This window comes from Rutilus rutilus (assembly GCF_951802725.1).
Source record: "Rutilus rutilus genome assembly, chromosome: 20".
Lineage (NCBI taxonomy): Eukaryota > Metazoa > Chordata > Actinopteri > Cypriniformes > Leuciscidae > Rutilus > Rutilus rutilus.
This window is the reverse complement of record NC_140225.1, coordinates 12,546,474-12,568,487: the sequence shown is the minus strand read 5'-3', so window position 1 is coordinate 12,568,487 and position 22,014 is coordinate 12,546,474. Positions and strand designations below refer to the sequence as shown.

General features: G+C 38.8%; 1 protein-coding gene across 1 annotated transcript in view; it reads left to right on the top strand.

Moving 5' to 3' along the window:
* The window catches only part of psda (pleckstrin and Sec7 domain containing a), a 37,742-nt gene extending 15,981 nt beyond the window's left edge, over nucleotides 1–21,761 (top strand). Inside the window, exons 8-17 of the mRNA XM_084391021.1 lie at nucleotides 90–202; nucleotides 332–390; nucleotides 1,140–1,229; nucleotides 7,148–7,191; nucleotides 9,326–9,513; nucleotides 9,994–10,064; nucleotides 10,196–10,353; nucleotides 11,805–11,949; nucleotides 20,459–20,605; nucleotides 20,688–21,761. Of these exons, the coding sequence (XP_084247147.1) occupies nucleotides 90–202; nucleotides 332–390; nucleotides 1,140–1,229; nucleotides 7,148–7,191; nucleotides 9,326–9,513; nucleotides 9,994–10,064; nucleotides 10,196–10,353; nucleotides 11,805–11,949; nucleotides 20,459–20,605; nucleotides 20,688–20,999 (1,327 nt within the window). The 3' untranslated portion in view covers nucleotides 21,000–21,761. The remainder of the gene's footprint in view (nucleotides 1–89; nucleotides 203–331; nucleotides 391–1,139; nucleotides 1,230–7,147; nucleotides 7,192–9,325; nucleotides 9,514–9,993; nucleotides 10,065–10,195; nucleotides 10,354–11,804; nucleotides 11,950–20,458; nucleotides 20,606–20,687) is intronic.
* The last annotated feature ends 253 nt before the right edge of the window (nucleotides 21,762–22,014 follow it).

Sequence of the window (22,014 nt, the reverse complement as noted above, 5' to 3'; positions counted from 1 at the left end):
TGTTCCATTGTGTTTAGTTATTTAAATATTTGCTCTCATTGTACGTGGCCAACAGGCTCATTCTGTTTTTCCTGCTGTCTTTTTATTAGAACGTTTTTGAGAGAGTTCGCCCTAGTGGGAGAGACACAAGAGAGGGAGCGAGTACTATCGCATTTCTCTAAAAGATACCTCCAGTGCAACCCGAACACTATACCAAATGAAGGTAAGCCAAACAAGCATTGTGCGTGTGAATGAATGTGCATCTGGTGTGTATTACAATAAAAGAAACACTGTGGGGTGCTCTTGCTCTGACTCTGTGTGAGCTTATGGGACTTATGCCTGTGTATTTCAGATAGTGTTCACACATTGACTTGTGCCCTGATGCTGCTCAACACTGATCTGCATGGTCATGTAAGTTTGAGTATCTGATATACCATAAACACAACAAACAATAAGAAAAATCAACAGAAAAAAATCATGAACCATGTTCAGCCATCAAGGCCATTTTTTAAAAGTCTTGAAAAACATACATTGATACATGCATTTTCTGAATCTAAACTGATTGTAAATAGAATTTCTTTAAAATTGACTCCATTAAATTATTATATTAAATGATTATTACTTGTGTAATATACAGTAAGCTACAAAACATCAATACATTGTTGATTTTACTGCTGTGTACAAAAATTTACTTGAATGTATCCCTGTCACATTTCTGAAATGTTTGTCTACTTTGTGGAAAACGATATTATCGTATAATATTATCTGACACTTGTAAGTCTGAAGTTGTAATAGGTGTTTATTGTGAAATTACTATTATTATTTGTTACATGTACATGATTGAAGTCTCTGTGAAAGGAGCTGGTTTGGATAAAACAACTGTGTTTTTAGGATGGATTTTATTCTCTGAGCTGTTCACCACCCTGAGGGGATGAGTGCCGGTTTTACATCTAGGAATAAAAATAGAAATTCATCCATAAATGTAGTAGTAAAAATCATTCTCAGGGGAAGCAAAATTATTTTTGCACAAAATTTTAACACGATTACTGGCCGCTGTGTATTTGGTATTGTAAGTGTTGTTGAGTGCATAGGAACTGTGAAATAGGTCAGCGCATCAGCTGACAGTAAATTTATATTCCATTCGTCTCTCTCTAATTCAGAACATCGGGAAGAGGATGTCCTGCATGCAGTTCATTAGTAACTTGGAGGGCCTGAATGACGGCCAAGACTTCCCGAAAGATCTTCTAAAGGTTTGTAGGGGTTTCAAGCATTCATTCACACACTGCATATTGCATATTGAATTATTCCATAAGGGCCGTATTGTGGTTAAGCCATAAAAGATATATTTACATGCACCACAGCTAATTAAATATTCCTGTATGTAATTAACATATTCTGAGACTTGCATATTTTTGTGCTGCTACTCTCTTCTGGAAATACTGTAAAGGCTCACTCTTGTTGTTTAATACGATGCATTTTAGTAGTTTTTGACAGTAATTAACCAACTTAATGTATTTTTAAATGTTTCTTCAGTAGCTTTAATTTTCATACACTATAATTCAAAAGTTTGGGGTTGGTAAGATTCGGGAAAAAGTCTCTTAAGCTCACCAAGGCTGCAATTATTTGATCAAAAATACATTAAACAAGTAATATTATGAAATTTTATTCAAATTTAAAATATTTTCTATTTTAATATATTTTAAAATGTAATTAATTTTTTTGATGGCAAAGCTGAATTTCAGCCATTACTCAAGTTTTCAGTATCAAATGATTCTTCAGAAATCATTCTAATATGAGCATAATGCTCATATGGTGCTCAAGAAACATTTTATCATTAAAGCTGAAAACTGAATGAAATTGAAATCTGTGATGAATAGAAAGTTCAAAATATAATTTTTTATAACAATGTAAAAGCCTCTACTGTCACTTTTGATTAAAAAAGAAAAAAATCTATGTCCTTAAAATTAAGCTGATATAAATGAATGGAAATGGATTATTCCTTATTTGGAATATCCAATGTAGCCGATGTATATACATTTCCATGAAGACGTCCACTAGAACACAGAGGTCTGGTTTCACAGACAGGGTTTAGATTAAGCCAGGATTAGGCCTTTGTTTAATTAGGTCATCTATAGCTTTTATAAACGTGCTTTAGATAAAACTTTACTGGTGTGCATATTGAGGCATAACAATGGTAGTGACATATTTTAAGATATGCCAGTGCAAGTTGCTTTCAGTTAAAACCGCTCAAACGTGCATTTTAGTCCGTGACTAGCTTAAAGGTGATGATACACAGGACAACTTTTTGAGCAATGTTGCTGGGCAATCTTGCAGAGCGAATGTTGCTTGGGCACTTTCCCATTGAGAATGGGCAACAAATTTCTATCTGGATAATTTAGATTGGTCGTGGGCCCTGTGTCTCATCTGGTTGCCCATTGACGGTAACATTGCCCATGCAACATTGCTCAAAAAGTTGCCCTGTGTATCATCACCTTAAGATTTGTCTGTAAATCCGGAGGATAGTCTCTGTAAATAATAACAGAATGCAATTCTGTTGATACTGCACTTTGATATGCTCTTTTGATCATATATTCTAAATATTATAGGCATATGCTAAACGTCTTCAAATTTCTAAAAACTGCAATGTTGTCAGTCAATAATCATGATAATCTGATTAATATCGGAATATTCTTGTTCATGTAAATGTAAATCCATTCATATAAAGAGCACTTTTTGTTGTAGACATTTTTGGAGAAATGTAGACTTAAGTTGTGACAGAACCATTGTTACAGACCATAGCATAGCTACAAGATTAACTTTTAAACTGTTCAAATGTAAGCAGCTGATGTCAATGAACTTCCTGTGCTCCAGTGTGCTGGTGCTTAGGGTTTGTCTATTTTAGTCCCTTCGCTTGGATTACAGGCCAGGCTGCACAAGAATAATAGCCACATGATGACCGCACCTGAACCACTCTGCTGATATGTGCTTTAAAATCACGGGGAGCCTTTCAAGCGTTTGGTCCTCCTACTCTCTCTCTCTCTCCTCTGGCTTTCTCTCTCTCTCTCTCTCTCTCTCTCTGTGTGTGTGTCGCTCATCCCTCGTTCTCTCCTCCGCCCTCTCACTCTGTGCCTCGCACTATTCCATCACCTCCCACCCCCTCGCTGGTTTTTTTCTGTGCTCTCTCTCTCTCTCACTCTAGCCATTTAACTATCTGCCATCTTGCTCTTTGTTTCACCCTATAATCTGCAAAAAAACTTACTCTGCTGAACTGTACTTAGCCCTGTCTGTTGAGGTTATTTCCATATCTATATAATCCCCCTTATCTCAGCCCTTGGCTGACAAATGGCATCCTTCTCTCTTCTTAGCTCTGGTCTTCCTTCTCCTGGTTTCTTTCCTCCTACCACTGTGTGAGGGTGTGAAGGCCACGCAGTTGTCGGGTAAAGACAGTTAATCTGTCTAACTAGGCTATGGGTGTGAAGTATTTAGCTACTTGGATATTCCTTCTCATAATTCTGTTCTCTTGACACTCTTTTTCATCTCTGTCTGCTTGATGTTACAACAGGTTTTAGAGTTAAATATAGCACCGATAGAGATGGCAGCTGAGAGAGATGTCTGCAAGCCAACAGGTTAGGCTCTCAGTGCCTGTGTGGTTCATGACAGTTAACGGCCGTGAAAAACCTGTGTGAAGTCTGTCTTTATGCCAGCAACAGCAGGGGTGGCATGGAGGACAGATGGGAATTTGGCTGCCACACGGCTTCTCACTGAAATGAAGGTTTTGTCATGGTATTATCATAAATGCGTTACAAATTGCTCATTCTCTCTCTCTCTCCTGTTCCTCTTTCTGTCTTTTGTTCCCTCTTTTTCAGTTTGTAAATTATGTTTCTGTTCTTTCACTCAATTGTGTGAACAGTATAATTTCCTTCTTTGTTATCTCCCAGTTTGAGATTGAGTATGTGCATCACTGCAAACAGAATTATGCTCCTCCCACTGGTCACTACACTTGTACTTACAGCAGCGAACTGTGCGAGATGCTGTTCTAAAGTTTGATCTTTAACTTTTTCTAAAACACTTTAACAGAAGGTTGGAAAGGCTATGAATGGAAAGGGTGTGCGGAAAACCCTTATATGGACGTGTTTTGGGCATGTTTTATGTAAATTTCCAACATCGGGCATGTGGTCGCTCATTTAGATTACTCCAAATTCATTCACGGATGAACAACGCACGTGTTATGAATTAGGCAGATTTTTTTCATGAGAAGTTCTCCTGTGCGTATAAATACGAATAATCCATGCAATTATTAGAGAACCAATGTTTGTTATTAGTTAATACACATAATAACTAGTAATGTATTGTGTATTTTATCACTAATTGAACATTGTATTGACCATTTAACATCTTAGACTGGAACTATATCATAGAAAATGTAACCAAGCTTCAGCTTCTTCATTACAGTCCTTCAGGCATCATATATGTTGAAGCAGCCATTGCACAAAAAAAAACATGGATGTATTCCATTTGCAAGATGTGTTTGGCTTGTCAAAGCTGTATCTTTCAATTCAGGCTTTACTGTGGGATGCCCCAGGTGCTTGTACAGTCTCAACTACTGGGATCTCTGTCTGCTTTAATGGACACATGGAGTCCTTTTTGTGCTCTGACATGGCCAAATGAAAGCAGGTCACGTTTGAATAAAGTTAGACTCAGACTATGGGATGCCCAGTGTCCCAGAGCTGTCTGTGACAGACACAGGGAGAGAAAACAAACTGCAACAAGGATCCAAATGACAGGAGAAACCATACCAACCAAACTGATATACTATCTTTCCTCTGCTTCAACATGATCCCCAGTGGCTTGTTATTGTGTAATTCTTATTTTTTATTGGCTGCTCCCATGTGTGAACTGCCCAATTAAATTTTGTAACTCATTTGCCAAATGGACAAAGAACAGCAATTAGAACAAGCTTCATGCAATGTTGCATACAAAAATAATTTATCAATTAATTATTTATTCTCACATTTAACTCATTTGTATATTTTAATATACAAACCATTTTAAGTGTCTATTTATCAATTTGAAAAGTTATATATTTACATTTTGAATTAATACATTGATAATTCTTCATGTTATTTATTAGTTGTATTCCTAGCCGATACAATAAAGTCAACATTTAAAATAACTCCAGGGGTTTATGATGATTTTCTGTGCTGGCATACTTGTTATCATAATTGACTCGATAATAAATTAGAGCAACAGGTTAATTGCTTATTATCAAGTTACAACAGACCTTTTCTATATTATGTGCATGGAAAATGAGTGAGCATGGCAGTGACATGTAGCGCGTGTGAGGATTCGCACGTTCGAGAGCCTGAAACCTGATTGACATTCTTGGGAGGCTGGATTCATCGAACATTCATGTGCCGTGATTTGTCAGTCACTCTGGGAGACGGGTACATCAATTGAGAAGCAGAGCGCGAGAGAGACAGTGAAAGAGATCGGGCGAGATTGTGAATGCAAGAGAGAGAAGGGAGGGTGAGCACTCCTCGCTCACAAGATCTCATTCTCACCGCACAGCCCATTTTTTATCTGCATCACGGAGGAGGAAAAAGACTGAGGAGAAGAAGAAAAGAGAGCGCAGGACTCGGACGGCAAACCTCTATTGTTCCTACAGCCGTGAAGCAAAGCTGTGTTTTGTGAAAGGGAAAAACAATCAGGTGTGAAAGAATCTTCCAATTGGATAACAGGCGTAAGGACACAAGCTCAAAAAAGGAAGGGGGAAAAATAGAAAGGATGAAAGAGAATTGTGGACAACTTCTAATACATTCAACCATTTGACATGGAATAGAGAAAACTGCACAAAGCAACAGGATCATCTTGTTTCTTTGCTGGTTTCCTGCTCTAGTCTCGTCCTTCTGTCTCTTACACGTCTTGTGTCTATTTTTCCGTCCCAGAGGGGGACGCTAGGTGACGTCACAGTTTTTGGGATGCCAGTTTGAGAGTGGGTGGAAGTCAGACCCTCTCAGTCTGTTCCCTGCATGAGCCCATGTGTGTTTATCTCATGCATTTGCTTCAATGATGTTCGCATTCCTCCGTCTGTCCTCTTCTCTCCACTTATCTCCTTCCAACATTGCGGTCCTCGCGAGCCGTCTGCACCGCACCTGTGAGCGTGTCAGCGTGCGTTGGTGAACACGTGTAGATGTGATGAACTCGAGGATGTATACGAGGAAACAACTGGATGTTAACTGCAGATCCTCTTCCTTGATCGTCTTCGATCTTTCAGTCAAAGCAGAAAGTTTTATGCAAAATGGCGCTGGTGGATTTGCAGTGGCCCAGCAATGTTTTTACATGCATAATGAATAGGAATGGATCCATAATGCAAGAGTCACTACAGAATCCCTGATTCCCATGTGACACCCTTAAGGATTTCGCAAAGAGCTTCGCCACTGCCAAAGACTTTGATTTTGCCACTGTATCATTCTACATGCTCTTTGAACTCGTTTCTTCTGATCACTCCCGTAGGTTTGGATTCTACTGGTAGAAGAAAGACATCAAGTGAATGAGGACTTCATTTAGTTTACTTGAACATTGTTTGATTTTAAAGCCTTCTTTGTACTGTTTCCTCATCTCTGGATCCCATATCTACCAAAAATCATGATTGGTGTAAACAGTATTCACTCCACTGGCCGTGTTCGCTCTCGCTCCCTGTGTTCAGTGCGATGTGGACGGGACTTCAGCGTGATGGACCCGTTTCGTTACACCAAAGCCCCTCGCTCACGTTCCTTAAAGCCCCTGGCCTTCCCTGATCTGCTCGGCAAGGTTCAAGACGGCCAAAACCACCCACAAACCCGCAAAAAAAAGGAAAGGGTAACACTAGTTAACTACAGGACCTGCCCATGGAAACTTAGATCTTTTGTAGTCAGAGAAATTATAAGCTAATTTTTCCTTCTTCCTTCTAATGATGGTTGGGTTGTGTTTCCATGATGTTTGAACCAAAACGCTACATGAAAAAAAGTATAGTCTGCAACCTGTTTCTGGTTCATGGGTATTGTTAACTTTCACTTGCTATTTTTAGACACATCAGTGGGATGTTTGAGCGCACGCTCTCATATGCACGCACAGAGCAAAACTGTTGATGGGGTTGTGTGATTAAATTGTTGTTTTTCTCTTTTAACAGGCTCTCTACAACTCTATCAAAAATGAAAAGCTGCAGTGGACAATGTAAGTCTAATGTTTTTCCTAGTGGCTCTTTTTCAGTGCATCAGATTCAAGAGCAACTTATCCTTATCCAGTATCATCCAAAACATTTGAAAATAATGTAATGCCTCTAAAAGTGTTATTGATTTAAAAATGGTGTAAGCCCATTATACAATCTTTTAGCTGCTGAAAAGGCCTTTTCATTTCTTCAGTCAGATGTGCTTATTAGGTGCACTCTTAGAAAAATAGGTTCATAAGGGTTCTTTACTCGACTCCAAAGAACTCTTTACTCAAAAAGGTTCTGTAGAAAAAAAGAAGAACGTTTCAACATTAAAGATAAAAAGGAAATGATTCTTTAGGCTCTAATAAATACTTTTTTTTCCTCCATACCATTTTTTCTGCACCATTTCCTTACCATTCTTTTTTTTTCAGTGGTATTCCATAAAAACCACTTGGTATTTATTTTAGTTTCTTATAGTAATAACTGTTTCATTTTGATATTCTTGTAATGCTGTGGCAATGGACACTTTTTAATTTCCGGGATTCTCAGAAGCTGAAGTCATGATAGTTGGGTAAATTCCCATAGCTGTGAATGGGAGACTACAGCTAATTTAATTTGTGCATTTTCATGACTTTCCAAAAGAGAGAGAAAAACAATAGAGAATGATTACGGCACTCAGAAGAGAGAACAGTGTCAAATTTACCACCACTTCATCAGCCATTGCATTAGAAACACCTTTGCAGCAGTGTTGACTTTTTTTTATTTATTTTTTTATTATTCATACCATGGTAATACAATACAAAGTACAGTGTTATAAATGTTGTACATTACATTTTTTAATAATTGAAAATATAAAAAACTTTGCTAGATTTAATAATTGTGGAAACACGTCACTAGCAGAAACAAGTCTTAACAATATTAAGATCTTTGGAACTCTTAAAAGGTTCCATTTTTATTCAGAACCTTTTCACCACGCTCTAAAGGAATCCAATAATGTTCTTTTCATTGAGCCCCTTGTAAAACGGTTCTATATGGAATCCTTTTTTTTCTATAATAGAACCATTTCTTCCATATGTGTATTTATGACCTGGCCTGAGCTATTTGATGCCCTAAGCCCTTACTTTCGACTTTCTTTATTTTGTTGCCATGGTTACTACAAGTTGCCTCTTCATAATTACAGGTTGAAATCTTTGACTGGCTAATGTGCAGACTCAAACACATCCCTCTCTCTTTTTCTCTCACACATACTCACTCCCATGTACACTGCGTTCGCTCCTGAAGGGATTCTGCAGTACCCTTGTTTATGTGTAAAGGAGAAAAGCACAAGTGATTGTTTTATTCTCTTACATTCAGCAGCAGTTCTTTTGATCTTCATCCATCCCAACGTCCCCACGCTTTATCCCTCCGCTCTCTATGTTTCCCTGTTTCACTCTCCCTTCATTTCTGAGTTTGATTCACTTCATTGCACTTTCATTTAGCATCGTGTGATTCTCAGCTAAAGGCCATCATTCACCGAATGAATCAATGCACGTCATTCACCAATTTATTTTTATTTTTTTTGTGGCTGCTCTTTCTGCCTCCGTCTCTCATGGTGCTCCATCTTCTCAGCTGGCTCTCTTGGTTACCAGTGTTGAGGCCAGCAGTTACTAAGCAACAGATGAGAGCATTATCATGTGAAGGCAAAGGCTCTGTGCTGTACACCGTAGCAGTTAGAGAGGAATGTTTAGCGGTCCAGGCCTCAGGGGCTTTGCAGAGTGTCTAACTGCACTCTCTGCACAGCTGCCTCTCAGCTGGTTGCATGTACTGTAGATTTAAAAAAAAAAACTGTGCCAAGCACTAGGCAATGAAGATGCAGTTTAATTTCTGTCAATGCACAATACACAAACATTGAGGTTGGATGGGGCTTTATTACCTCAGGTAAATGTTGAAAGTCAGAGAATTTTTCAGTGCATAAAATGGTGTTTGGTGTTTTTAGCCCCCAACGGCGCCTTCCAGGCAGCGAGGGGATGGGTAGGTTTAAGGTTGAGGTTAGGGTTAGCTGCCTGGAAGGAGCCATTGGGGGCTAAAAACACCATAGAGCGCATAAAAGACCTTGTGGGTAAAGGTGAGAATGCAAACTACTTTTCGTAATAATGCTCTTGTTTGCATACTCTACAGCGATGAGGAAGAACTGCGCAAATCTTTCTCTGAGCTGGACGGCAGGACAGACTCAGCATCGCACACTATGAAGCGGATCAACAGTGGAGGAAACCCCCTCGTCAGTGTTGCACAGCAGTCCAGCGCTCAGGTCTACAACACTGGCTTTCTCGTGCGGAAAGTTCACGCTGATGCTGATGGCAAAAAAAGTAAGCCTTCCCTCAAATACAGCTTGAGCCTTTTATTTCATCCATTAATGTATTAGTGTATTTATTACAGCCTTATTCTAAATGATTGTAGTTTAGAAAATGAGTGAATTTTTTTTTTTTTTTTTTTCTGTATATAAATCCAAATATATAAATAAAAATATATAAATATCTCAGAACAACATGCATTTAATTAAGAAGCTATGAAAAAAAAAAAATTAAGACTTGTTTTCAAGAGTATATCTTGAAGTTCTTTTACCCTATTACATTTTTTTCTTTCATGTTTTCAATCATAAATCCATTTCTAGATTTGCCAGTGGGGTAAGAAAAAATAAACTCAAAAATTATCTCTAAAAACAAGTCTTATTAACTTTTGCTAATTAAGTAACTGTAAGTAAGTTAATTTATCTTGTTTAAACAAGACAAAATACTTATTCTTAAAACTTTAATTATGTTAAGTTTGACTGTGTATTGTTCTTTTAGCTCCAAGAGGTAAAAGAGGATGGAAAACATTTTATGTCATCCTTAAAGGACTGATTCTTTACCTGCAAAAGGTACATTTTTCTCAATGATTTCTTGTGCTATGTGAACCATAGTTCTTTGTGGTTTCCGTACAGGTATTATTTGTAAAAAAGAAATTAAAAAAAGATCTGTGATTTGCCTCTACTTTGCGCTTGGTCTGCAGGATGAATATCGTCCAGATAAGCAGCTGTCTGATGAGGACTTGAAAAATGCAGTATCAATCCATCATTCTTTAGCCATGCGGGCAGCAGACTATAGCAAGCGACCCAATGTGTTTTATCTTCGCACTGCTGACTGGAGAGTCTTTCTCTTCCAGGCCCCGTAAGTAAACTTACCTTATTTCTGTTATAAGGGTGATTCACCACAAAATTTGAAACAAGATTTTATATTTTTAAGCTTTTAATACCATTAAGAGGGGCAAAAAAGTATTTATTGTAGTGTGACGAAAATAATAATATACACACACAGCCGTTCAAAAGTTTGTGATCGGTAAGATTTTCTTATGTTTAAAAAAAGTTTAAACATAAGGATGCATTTAGTTAATCAAAAATACAGTAAGAACAGTAATATTGTGAAATATTATTACATTTTAAACACATTTTTTCTATTTTAATACATTTTAAAATGTCATTTATTCCTGTGAGGGCAAAGCTAAATTTTCAGCATCATTCCTCCAGTCTTCAGTGTCACATGATGCTTTACAAATCTAATATGCTGAGTTGCTGCTCAGTTATCAATTATTATCGGTGCTATTATTTTATATGTGGAATGTATACATATGTGTATACACATATACATTCTTTCGGGATTCCATTAGTAAACAGTTCAAAACAATAGCATTTATTTGAAATAGAAATCTTTTGTACCATTATAAATATCTTTACTTTCATTTACATTTAAATGCATCCTGGCTGAATAAAAGTATACATTTAAATGATTAAAAATGTAGAGTTTTACATTTAAAAATAAAATAAAACTCTTACATACCCAAAACTTTTAAATGTTTTTTAATTAATAAACATTAATAATAAGATTTTTTTTTTTTATAAGGATAATATTAAAATAGCAAAAAGGTAATATTTAATAATATTTCACCTTAATAATGTTTTTATTGTATCTTTGATCAAATAAATGCAGCCTGGGTAAGTAAAAGAGACTTTTTAAAAAAACATTTTAAAAAGTACTGACCCTAAACTTTTGTATGGTAATTCATAAATTAAAGGAAAATAAATCAATTTTTAAATTATCATATGATAATAATCTATAGAACTTTTTACAACTTTCGCATAATTTACACTGTCACTTTGAGTGACAGCAAATATTATTCAGCAGAAGCCTCATATAGCTCATGTTGCTTTATCTTTTGGAAATAGGACAGCAGAGAAATACACAGTGAATCTCTTTCAAACACACACACAAACACCTGAGCTCACCCAATACACTGGCTCGTTGTTGATTACATGCAGGGCTGGTAACGCCAATGTCAAAGTGTTCTCATCACAGATGAATGACTCGATGTGTATCTCCCAAGAGGATAGATCCTTCTCAGCTATTCTGTCTGTCCCAGATACACATACTAAAACTCTCTCTCTCTCTCATTCTGCTCCATCTGTTCCACTCAATCTCTTCTGCTAAAAGCCGCCTGCTAATTGCTCAGTTTTCCAGGCTGTGTGCAGTTTCTTTGAGCATAGAAAAATTCAGATATATATCACCTTCTGAATTCTGTCATTTTTCTGCCCTCTGTTTGACCTGCGCCTGCCTTTCACCCCTAGCAACGCAGAGCAAATGCAGTCCTGGATCACACGCATCAACATAGTGGCCGCCATGTTCTCTGCCCCTCCCTTCCCAGCAGCCATTGGCTCCCAAAAGAAGTTTAGCCGTACTCTTCTGCCGGGCTCAAACACCAAGCTCTCACAGGTACCAGACACTTCTCTCTCTGAAGGGGCAGTCACACTACACTTTTCATTCTATTCACTTCCATACATACGCATGCGAATGATGGAAACGCAAGCTTGCAAGTTATTGCATTTTACTGAGTTCCAAAGTTCAAGTTTGGTGAAGCTATGAATTTGTATCAGATGTGTGACAAATATAATATTGATATGTCATGACATGTGACCACTTAGCTGAATTAAAATAACACTAACTTTAAAGCTGCAGGTTTGCTAGCGTGACTGCCCCTATATTTGGGTTCAGAAATGTACTCTTTGCATTCATGTTTGAAAAACATTTATGAAATTTTCACCAAAAGTTTAAATTGAATGACTTTGAATGATATATTTTTTACAAATATCATGAATTATTAATTCATAAATATCATTGTTTTCCTTTCTTTCCTCTTTTTTTCTTTTATAAAGTTGTCAAAAAAAAGATTTTAAATATTTTAAGAAACTTATTAACCTTGTCACACAGTCATGAGGGTCCTCTCAGGGGTCTTCTCTGATATCATTTACGGTTTTGTTTTATTTTTCTTGCATATTTTTGCATGTTGGTGTAACCTGGTCCCCCTCCTAACCGCCAGAGGCTGCCCTCTCCTGTATAGTGAACCTAATTTCTCTGTTGCGGTCACATTGTTTCTCCTTCCTATTTAAGGAGCCTGATTCCCTTTGTTCATTTGCGAAGTATTGTTTGCCTGGTCTGCAATTCTGAGCGTTTTCCCATTGTTGTGTCTTGCCTTGATTTTGGATTATCTGCCTTGTTATTCCGTTTACTCTCTTGGATTTGTGCTTTGGATTTGATTGCCTGCTTGGACTGTTTTCTTGGTTTTTGACCCTGGACTTTATTGGTTGGCTTACGACTCTGTGATCCACCCTTGTTTCTAATAAATCTCTGCATATGGATCCCTCTGCTCTCCCTGAGTCTGCTATGTTACAGAATACTTTTCCCAACATCAATCCAGCAGAGATACTAACATTTCAGTCACCTGTAGCATACCAAGCAGAGGTATTAAAGAAGCAACAACAACAACTGCTGCATCTCCGGAAGGAAAATAAGAAAATGTACGCCTACCTCTGTGCGCATCTACGACACTCAACAGGTAGACAATCCACCTACTCACTCTTCACTGTGAATGGCTCTACCTGAAAAGTTTTGAAGGTTCACCTGATCAGTGTTTAATCTTTTCATGACACAACACCCTAGAGAGTATGCTAATGAAACGAAGATCATATTCATTATTACCTTGCTCACTGGTAAAGCTCGGGACTGAGATAATGACAAAGGACTTTGCAACAATTATGGCTTATTCTTCGAAAACTTTCAAGAAGTCTTTGAATACCTTATTCATTGAAAACTTTCGAGAAGTCTTTAAATACCCAGCAGGAGGGCGAGAAACTGGCGTTCAGTTACAACATCTGAAACAATGTGAGCAGACTGCAGCTGAATATGCTCTGACTTTCCATACTCTTGCATTTCAAAGACAGTGTATAGAGGAGGATTAAATCCCGAACAACAAGTTGAACTTGCCTGCAAGGATGAAGGCCTAGAACTCAACAAGTTTATTCAGCTATCAATCCATCTCGATCCGTTACTCGATTACAATAACCCTCGTCTTACTCTAGCACTTCATGTACATACTACCATGCCTGAAACTGTCCCTCGAGAAGACACACCCATGGTTATCGGTCGTTCACTTCTCACCACTATGGAACGCCAACGACATCAGTGGGAGAATCCATGAGAATCCATGATTTTCCCCCTATAGAAAATCACTCTCTACTGATACCAGTCAACTCGGGAGTTGCTGCCAAATTCATTGATGCTGGTCTAGTAGAAAGACCCATGAATCCTACGTTACTCTGCAACCCCCCATCCGAATCACTGCTATTGATGACAAATCCATTGGAAATTGCATAGTTCAAGCCATCACTGCTGCCATTCAACTGCAAGTGGGATTACTGGACAAAGAACAATTACTTTTATATCATTCAGTCACCTAAGGAACCCCATCGTCCTTGGCTATCCTTGGTTAGCCCTCCACAATCCTGACATCTCTTAGTCTGAAGAACTACAAAATTCTACAAAATTACAATGCTGCAGTACTCAAATTGAAAGTCCCAAATTCAACCACTCTGTTATCCTCCCAAAGTGTTGTCAAGATCTCTCAGAAGCCTCAAAAAGCTTCACAACTTCCTCCTCACTGACCATGGGACTGCACCATCGATCTATTACCAGGCAATAACCCACCCAAGAGCAAAGTATACCCCTTGTCTATACCTGAAACTAAGGCTATGAAAGAATGCATTAAAGATGCAATCAAGTCTGGCTTCATCACACCCTCCACCTCCCCCACTGCCACAGGGTTTTTATTTGTAGAGATAAAGGACGGAGGCCTCAGACCATGCATTGATTATCAAGGTTCAGACAGGACCACTTTGGCAGGTTACTTGAGTTTATTAAACACAATTTATCTTTGGCGGTATGGTTCCTTATGAGGGTTCTTGCTCCATGATTAATGGCATACAGAGCTTATGCATTAACCCCCCATAAAACCACCAGCTTGAGTGTTATACAAATGAATAAGACACTTTAGTAATGTCTTTAAAGCAAAACAGGGTTAACGTGTAGACGTGGCAGTAAATCCCGGGACGTCTATACTGTTGCTTGGCTATGAGGATGAGTGTCTCTCAGCAATGATGTCCATGACAGCTAGGACTTGAAAGCCTTGGTAATCTGAAACAAAAGAAGACGACAGCCAGAAGATGCACAGTAATATGCTTGATACTTATAGTGGTGAGGGCGGGAGGGTTCCTGAACTAACGCTGCGCTCGATTTTTAACAACATTACTCAAAAAACCCTTACCCTTTCCCCCCTAGTACCAGCAGCTCTAGAACAATTGAGATCTGCCAAGATTTTCACCAAGCTTGACCTAAGGTAGTGGTTCTCAACGGGGGCGTTCAGAGAACAACGGGGGGCATTGGAAGCAAGATTTTTGAAAGGGGTGTATTCAGGTGTTCATGAGGGGCGTTCACGAATTTACACTAAAGATTCAGGCAAGACAAGATTAAACATGTAATTACATGCAAAATAATTGCCTACTACATTCTAAAATCTGCCAGTTTAATGCGACATGAAAGCTATGTATCGTTTCTTTTGCAACGACTCTATTATTTTTCCAGTCATAGACCAGCGCTCAAGCACTGACTAGAATCCAGCACTGACAAGAATCAGCATTCACGTGCTCAAAAATGTGTTTCGTGCTGACAACAATCCGGTGGTGGCTAGAATCCAGCGCTGACTAGAATCACGCAGCGGAGGAATGGAAAGTTGAAAGCCATTAAAAAAGTATTGACTTAAGAACCACTTATATATTTTCAAATATTTTCAATAAATCATGTTCCCATTCACTCCGGCGACGAATTTTAAACTTAATTAAACTAAATTCTGTTTATAAGGCAAAACCTTTACATTTTTAGGCATTAACTAATGCCAATGCCTTATGCCAAAATGTTTTCTTTGTTCACCAAGTAATTTACTGGTCAGTGATTATTGTTAAGTCACAATTATTGTTAAAATGACAATTTGATGGATCATTTAAATATATTCTGTAATCACATTTTGGTAATGTATTAATTCCACCGTCACATCTGAGGGCGAAACGCTGCTTGGATAGTTACAATATAGTTAAAAATAATTAATAATGCAATAATAATTTAATTGTTCATAGCATATGTGTTTATTCTTGTTAGAAGATTTTTAAGTGCAAACATTACCGATTTAATGACCGTATAGCTTTCGGTCGTTTTTACTGTCCAATGACAGCCCATCTTATATCTACTTTGAGTGGCATGGGAGAGAGTCGGAAGTTCATTTGTTGCCTCTACGATTTTATAGTAGCATATTTTAACAAGATTTTCAAATGGATAAAGAAAAAAAAAACTGCCAAAATGTTTTTAAATGTTGGCTTTATTAAACTATGTTTTAAACATGTGAATAAACAGTTTCATATGTCTATTTATTTTTGATATAGGCCTACTATTTTTTTTTTTATTGTTGTATTTTATTTAACATTTTCACATTTAACATGAATAATCAAACATTTAACATAAAACAAGAATTGAACTACAATTTTAAATGTCTACTCATTTGTCCATTTTAAAATGACTTATTAATTTACATTTTTATTTTTTTATTAAATTGATTTATGCTATTCCTTATTCTTTCGGTTTATAAGGTGTCACAACAAATCCTGCATTCCTAGTCATCCATACATAATAGCCTCTGTGACATTTAGTCACTTATCAGTTCAAAATCACAGTCCACAAACAGTGCATTTAAAAAAAAGATTTGTCCACTTTTGCGCGGGCAAATACTATCATAAAAACAATTGAGCAAAATGGCGCCACCAAACAAGAAAAAATGCACACAGTATTCCATTGAACACCTTAAGTTTGGTTTCATACCTTCTCCCACCAATGCACAGCTTCCAATGTATTTACTATGTGAACAAGTATTTTCAAATAAAGCCATGAAACCTTCACGTCTGAAGGAGCACCTTATGAAGATCCACCCAGACAAGGCAGATAAGGACCTTCCGTTCGTCCAGGCCTTAAAAGTACATGTTGCAGTCAAAGCAATAAACAAAATAAAAGCCCATGCACTGAATGACAGACTGTTCCGACAGCTGTGTCAGGAAATCGATGAGACTTTTGAGCGGCTTCTTCTCCATACTGATGTCCGCTGGCTCTCAAAGGGAAACTGCCTTGCCCGTTTTTTGTTCCCAGTTGGGTTGTGCAGCCCTTTCAAACGGATGTAATCGAATGCGAGCACACTATTCAGAAGCATCTTGTCGACATCCAGTGCGACGACGAAGCCCAGGCTATTTTTCGCACCTCTGGCTGGTGCAGCATGTGGGTCAAATATGCCCAGCGGTATCCGGCTCTCTGGCAAAAGATCAGGCTGCTGATTCTTGCTTTTCCAACAACATATCTCGTTGAGCAGGGATTCAGCCAGGTCATCCACATGCCGTCTAAGTACCGCAATCGCTTGGACTTGCATGCCTCAGGCGCACTACGGCTGAAACTAACATCTCTGCAACCCGCAGTAAAGAAATTTGCAGAAAAACATCAAGCACAGGGCTCACACTAATTTTCAAATCAATTTTGAAAGTTTGAATTCGAAAGTTCAAATAAATCATTCTGCTTTTTCCCTGTTCTCTGTTGAAAATCATTTATAAGAATGCTTCTTGTTTGCTGACTGGCTGTTTGCGGTACAGCTGCTGGTAATTCAATTTTGAATGTCAAATTTGTAACCGTTGCATTTATTGGTTGCTCCTTGCTGATTGGCTGCTATTTGCAATAAGCCACATAATTACATTTTTAATGTAAAATTTGTAACTGTTGTATTTCGTTAACACTGATATACACTGATATATAGGCCAATTTCTACTTCAGATGACTTTTTTGCTCTCTGGGAAACTATAAAAATAATATTCCCACTTATCAGTCAAATCAAATCTGTTATTTGGCTTTTAGTGACATGCTTTTTAATTATATATGAAAGCTGCAGTCCGTAACTTTTCGCTCTAGCGGTAAATAAACAAAATTGCAGGCATCTTGGAACTGGAGTCTCCAGTTCTGACACTGGAACTGGAGCCATACTTTCACACAAGGATGGTGATACAGCCAAGCTCCCCCCCCTGTGCTTTCTATTCCTGCAAACTGTCCCTAGCCGAACTGAACTACCACATTGGAGACAAGGAACTATTATCCATCAAAATCCACATTAGAAGAATGGAGACACTGGTTAGAGGGGGCCAAATTTCCATTCACTGTACTCACTGATCACAAGAACTTAGAATACATCCATTCCTCCAAACGTTTAATCCTCGTCAAGCAAGATGGTCATTGTTCTTTACAAGATTTAACTTTACCATCACATATCAACCTGGAAGCAAGAAAGGCAAGGCTGATGCCTAATCACGTATTTACGAAAAGGCTCAAGTGAACCTTTCCAACTCCCAACATTCTCGACCCTTCTATAATTGTTGCACTGATTAGGTGGGATATCATGACGGGCATCGAGAACTCCCAACAACCTGGCATAATTCCCACTGACTGCTCTGCAGGTAAACTCTATGTGCCTGAAAACCAACGCACTAAAGTTATTCAGTGGATTACCACATTACTTAGTTCCGGACACCCTGGCCTTAACAGCACCAGTGCTATGGTCAGACAACAATTCTGGTGGCCAATGTCAAGTTTGTACACAAACCCTTGTGAAAACCTCCCCACAGGACTCCGAGAACCCCTCCCCATTCCCAGAAGGCCATGGTCCCATATTGCCGTAGACTTCATTACTAAACTGCTAAACGGCTATACCATGTCATGGTTATAATGGACAGATTATCTATATTGGATTATATTATAAGTATTGCAGGTTGGTGCCCCGTAAAGCAGAACTTGGTAACTTTTTTAACTTAATAAAACTGTCTAGAAATCATTTGGATGGTTAAACAACCTGTTCTGGTGATATTGGTGACTTTCCCCGCTCCCCCCAGCGTTCCCAGGCGGAAAACCAACCTTGCAACTTGGGGACTACCGTCCCGGCAAGATAGAAATTGGAAGTCTCGTGAGAAGCGAGAACGAGAACGAAACAGAAATTGCTTTACGGCAATTCGACATAAACACACACGCATATATGATGTATTACCAGATTACCCACCTCGGTAGACATAGCTCCACACGATACAGTTGGCTTCCTCCGATCAAAACAAACGCACATGAGCAGCGGTAGAGAGGGGGAGGAGGCCGCCGCAAGTGAGTTTTTTACGACCGTGTTGTGAAATATACGCCCCACAGCTGTAGGGGGAGCTCGTGGGGAAAACATGCGACAACAAAAGGGAAAATCAGCGAAGAAGTGACTAGAGTTCGCTAGAGTTGCCGAGTTCTGCTTTAAAAGACTGCCCAGTCCTATTGACACTGCTGAGACAATCTTCAACCATGTTTTAAGAATATTCGGCCTAGCTGAAGACATCGTTTCGGACAAGGGACCCCAATTTACTTCCTGAGAATGGAAAGCTCTCTGCCAAAATTGAATATCAACATAAGTTTAACCTAAATCCAATGGACAGTTGGAAAGACTTAATCAAGAAATTGGCAGAATCTTACGTTCGTATTGCCATAGATCACAGAACAAAAGGAACAAATTCCTACCATGGGCAGAATATGCACAGAATTCACTCATCCATTCCTGCATCACCGGCTTAACCCCCTTTGAATGTGTATTAGGATACCGACCTCCATTTTTTCCCTGGACTGGGGAACCATCTGATGTTCCGGCAGTGGACACCTGGTTAAGACACAGCGAAAGATTTCAATGAGCTATCCGATGACAACGGACCAATGCTGATCGCAGGCGACAAGCAGCCCCATCATTGCAACCTGGTCAAAGGGTCTGACTTTCTACCAGAGATCTCAAGATTTGCCTTCCCTGCGAGAAACTATGTCCTATGTCCTAAATTCACTGGCCCATTTAAAATCATCAAATGGATAAGCCCTGTCGCATATTGTCTCCAACTTCCTGCTTCAATCAGAATCTCACCTACGTTCCATGTTTTTCTTCTCAAGCCCGCTTACCCTGCAACCTTAACAGAACCCCTACCACCACCACCACTAGTAATTGTTGGAAGTTCAGCTTATCTGGTCAAGGAAATCCTAGCTTTGAGAAGTAGAGGAAGGCAACTACAATGTTTAGTGGACTCTGAGGGATATGGGCCAGAGGAACATTCCTGGGTTCCCACCGATAATATCCTTGACCCTTCTCTCCTCAATGACTTTTATAGGGATCACCCTCATAGCCCAGCTCCCAGATGGCTCCAGGAGGGTGGGATTTGGGGGGGGGGATTCTGTAATATTCCAACCTGAGGTTTCCCTTCTAACCTCCATAGAGCACCCTCATCCGTATACTGAACTCTATCCTCTGGTCCTGTCACATGGTTTCTACTTGCTATTTAAGAAGCCTGATTCCCTTTGTTCATTGCGAAGTATTGTTTGCCTGGCCTACAATCTCAGCATTTTCCCATTGTTGTGTCTTGCCTTGATTTTGGATTATCTGCCTTGTTATACGGTTTACTCTCTTGGATTTGTGTTTTGGAATTGATTACCTGTTTCGAGTGTTTTCTTGGTTTTTGACCCTGGACTTATTGGCTGGCTTACGACTCTGTGATATTCACCCTTTTGCTTCTAATAAATCTCTGCATATGGATCCCTCTGCTCTCCCTGAGTCTGATATGTTACAGTTGGTGACGTTGATTTTTGGATAAAAACGTTTTTCAAATATTTATATTTTTAAAAACAGCATTACTGCTTAATTATTTTAACTTTTTAATAATTCCATGTTTTTTAAATAATATACTTGAGTTTTTAATATATTAACAAAAGAAATGTCATTCTTCTAATGTGGCTTTTTTCTTCATTATGATAATAGGAGGAGCAGCTTAAGTCTCACGAGTCACGATTTCGAGCCATTTCTGCTGATCTCCAGGAACTGCGCTCTACCCTACACATAGACCGCAGGACCAAAAGCAAGGACCAAGAAGAGTACAAGCAAAGGGAAGAGTACCTGGACTTTGAGGTAAAAACATCACATTTTCACTGAGGGATTTTTGTGGACCTCAGATAAGCCATTTACACATCTTCCTTAATGTATCCTGTAGAAAACACGCTACGGAACATATGCAATGCTGCTGAGAGCTAAGATCCGGACGGGGGAAACAGACCTGGGAGCGTTTGAAGCCCGTTTGTTTGACGATGGTGGCTTGCAGAGGGCCCATTCCAGCCCCACGTTACCACAGGACCACAGTCATGCCAGCAGTCATGCCAGCAGTCATGCAAGCAGTCATGCAAGCAGTCATGCCAGCAGTCATGCCAGCAGCACCAAAGAGTCGAGCAGGAGCAGCGGCGGCAGCAAGAGGACCAAACGCTCAGACGGTCAGAGACACAGCTACAGACAGGCTGTCAAACAGTGAGAGGACCAGGGCGGAAGAGGTTACTTATCTCCATTCAACGGCTGAATATAGAGCATTACCAGGACGCCTGCAGTTCACTTTGATGGCTGCCCTCAAGTCGCCATGGTTATTAAACTGTGGTTGGGGTTGCTGTGCCCCACATGGCTGCTGGTAAAGCATGATTTTCTGGCCACTAACTGCTAGCCCAAATCTGCCAGTGGGCGGAAGAGAAGGAGCACCAGCCTCACATTGTCTTATTTATGTCAGTCTTTGTTTTTTGCCACAGACCTGTTCGGTTTATCTGTGTATTTTGCTTGTTAATCGTCAGGTTAAAACACTTGTGGCTTTTCGTTTGAACAAGCTGATGTTCAAACTTCATTTGGTGACCCATGGGAGCGACAACCAAATCAATAGTGATCCTCTTTATCCTGTGAACTTACTGTATGTTGTTCACTTTATATATTTAAAGCATTGTAGATTTAGCTTTTTAGACAGATCATTTCATCATCTGAGGTCGATCAAACGCTTTAACACCTCATAGGATGTTTGAGAATTTAGTCTGTATAGTCATTTAAACCTTCTAAAAGCACGTCTCAAAGCATGCCTAAGAGTTTGAAGACAATCAGTTCCTCATTTGTTATAGTTATTGAGAATATGAATGTATAATTTTTGTTTATACCATAACGGACTAGTGATAATAGCAATGCAGATAGCACATCCCTTGTGAGAAATAGGTGAGCTTAACTGTATTGTATGTGCACTTGTAGTGTACTTCAAATCTTGAAAGTATATATTTAAAAAAAAAGAAAAAAGGACTTGCAGATAATATAATTTGAATGAAATTAATGGCCACTTAAGTGTGCTGAAGTGCTCGGCAAGTGTTTAACAATAGTGCATTTTGTAATGAAGTTTTACTTTTTTTAAAGTACATTGTTAATCATGTTTTAATACTCTTTTTCATGTTTTAAACTAGTGTGTTATGTGATATTACATTTAAAGTTAATATATTTTAAATATACTAAATAGCAACTTCATC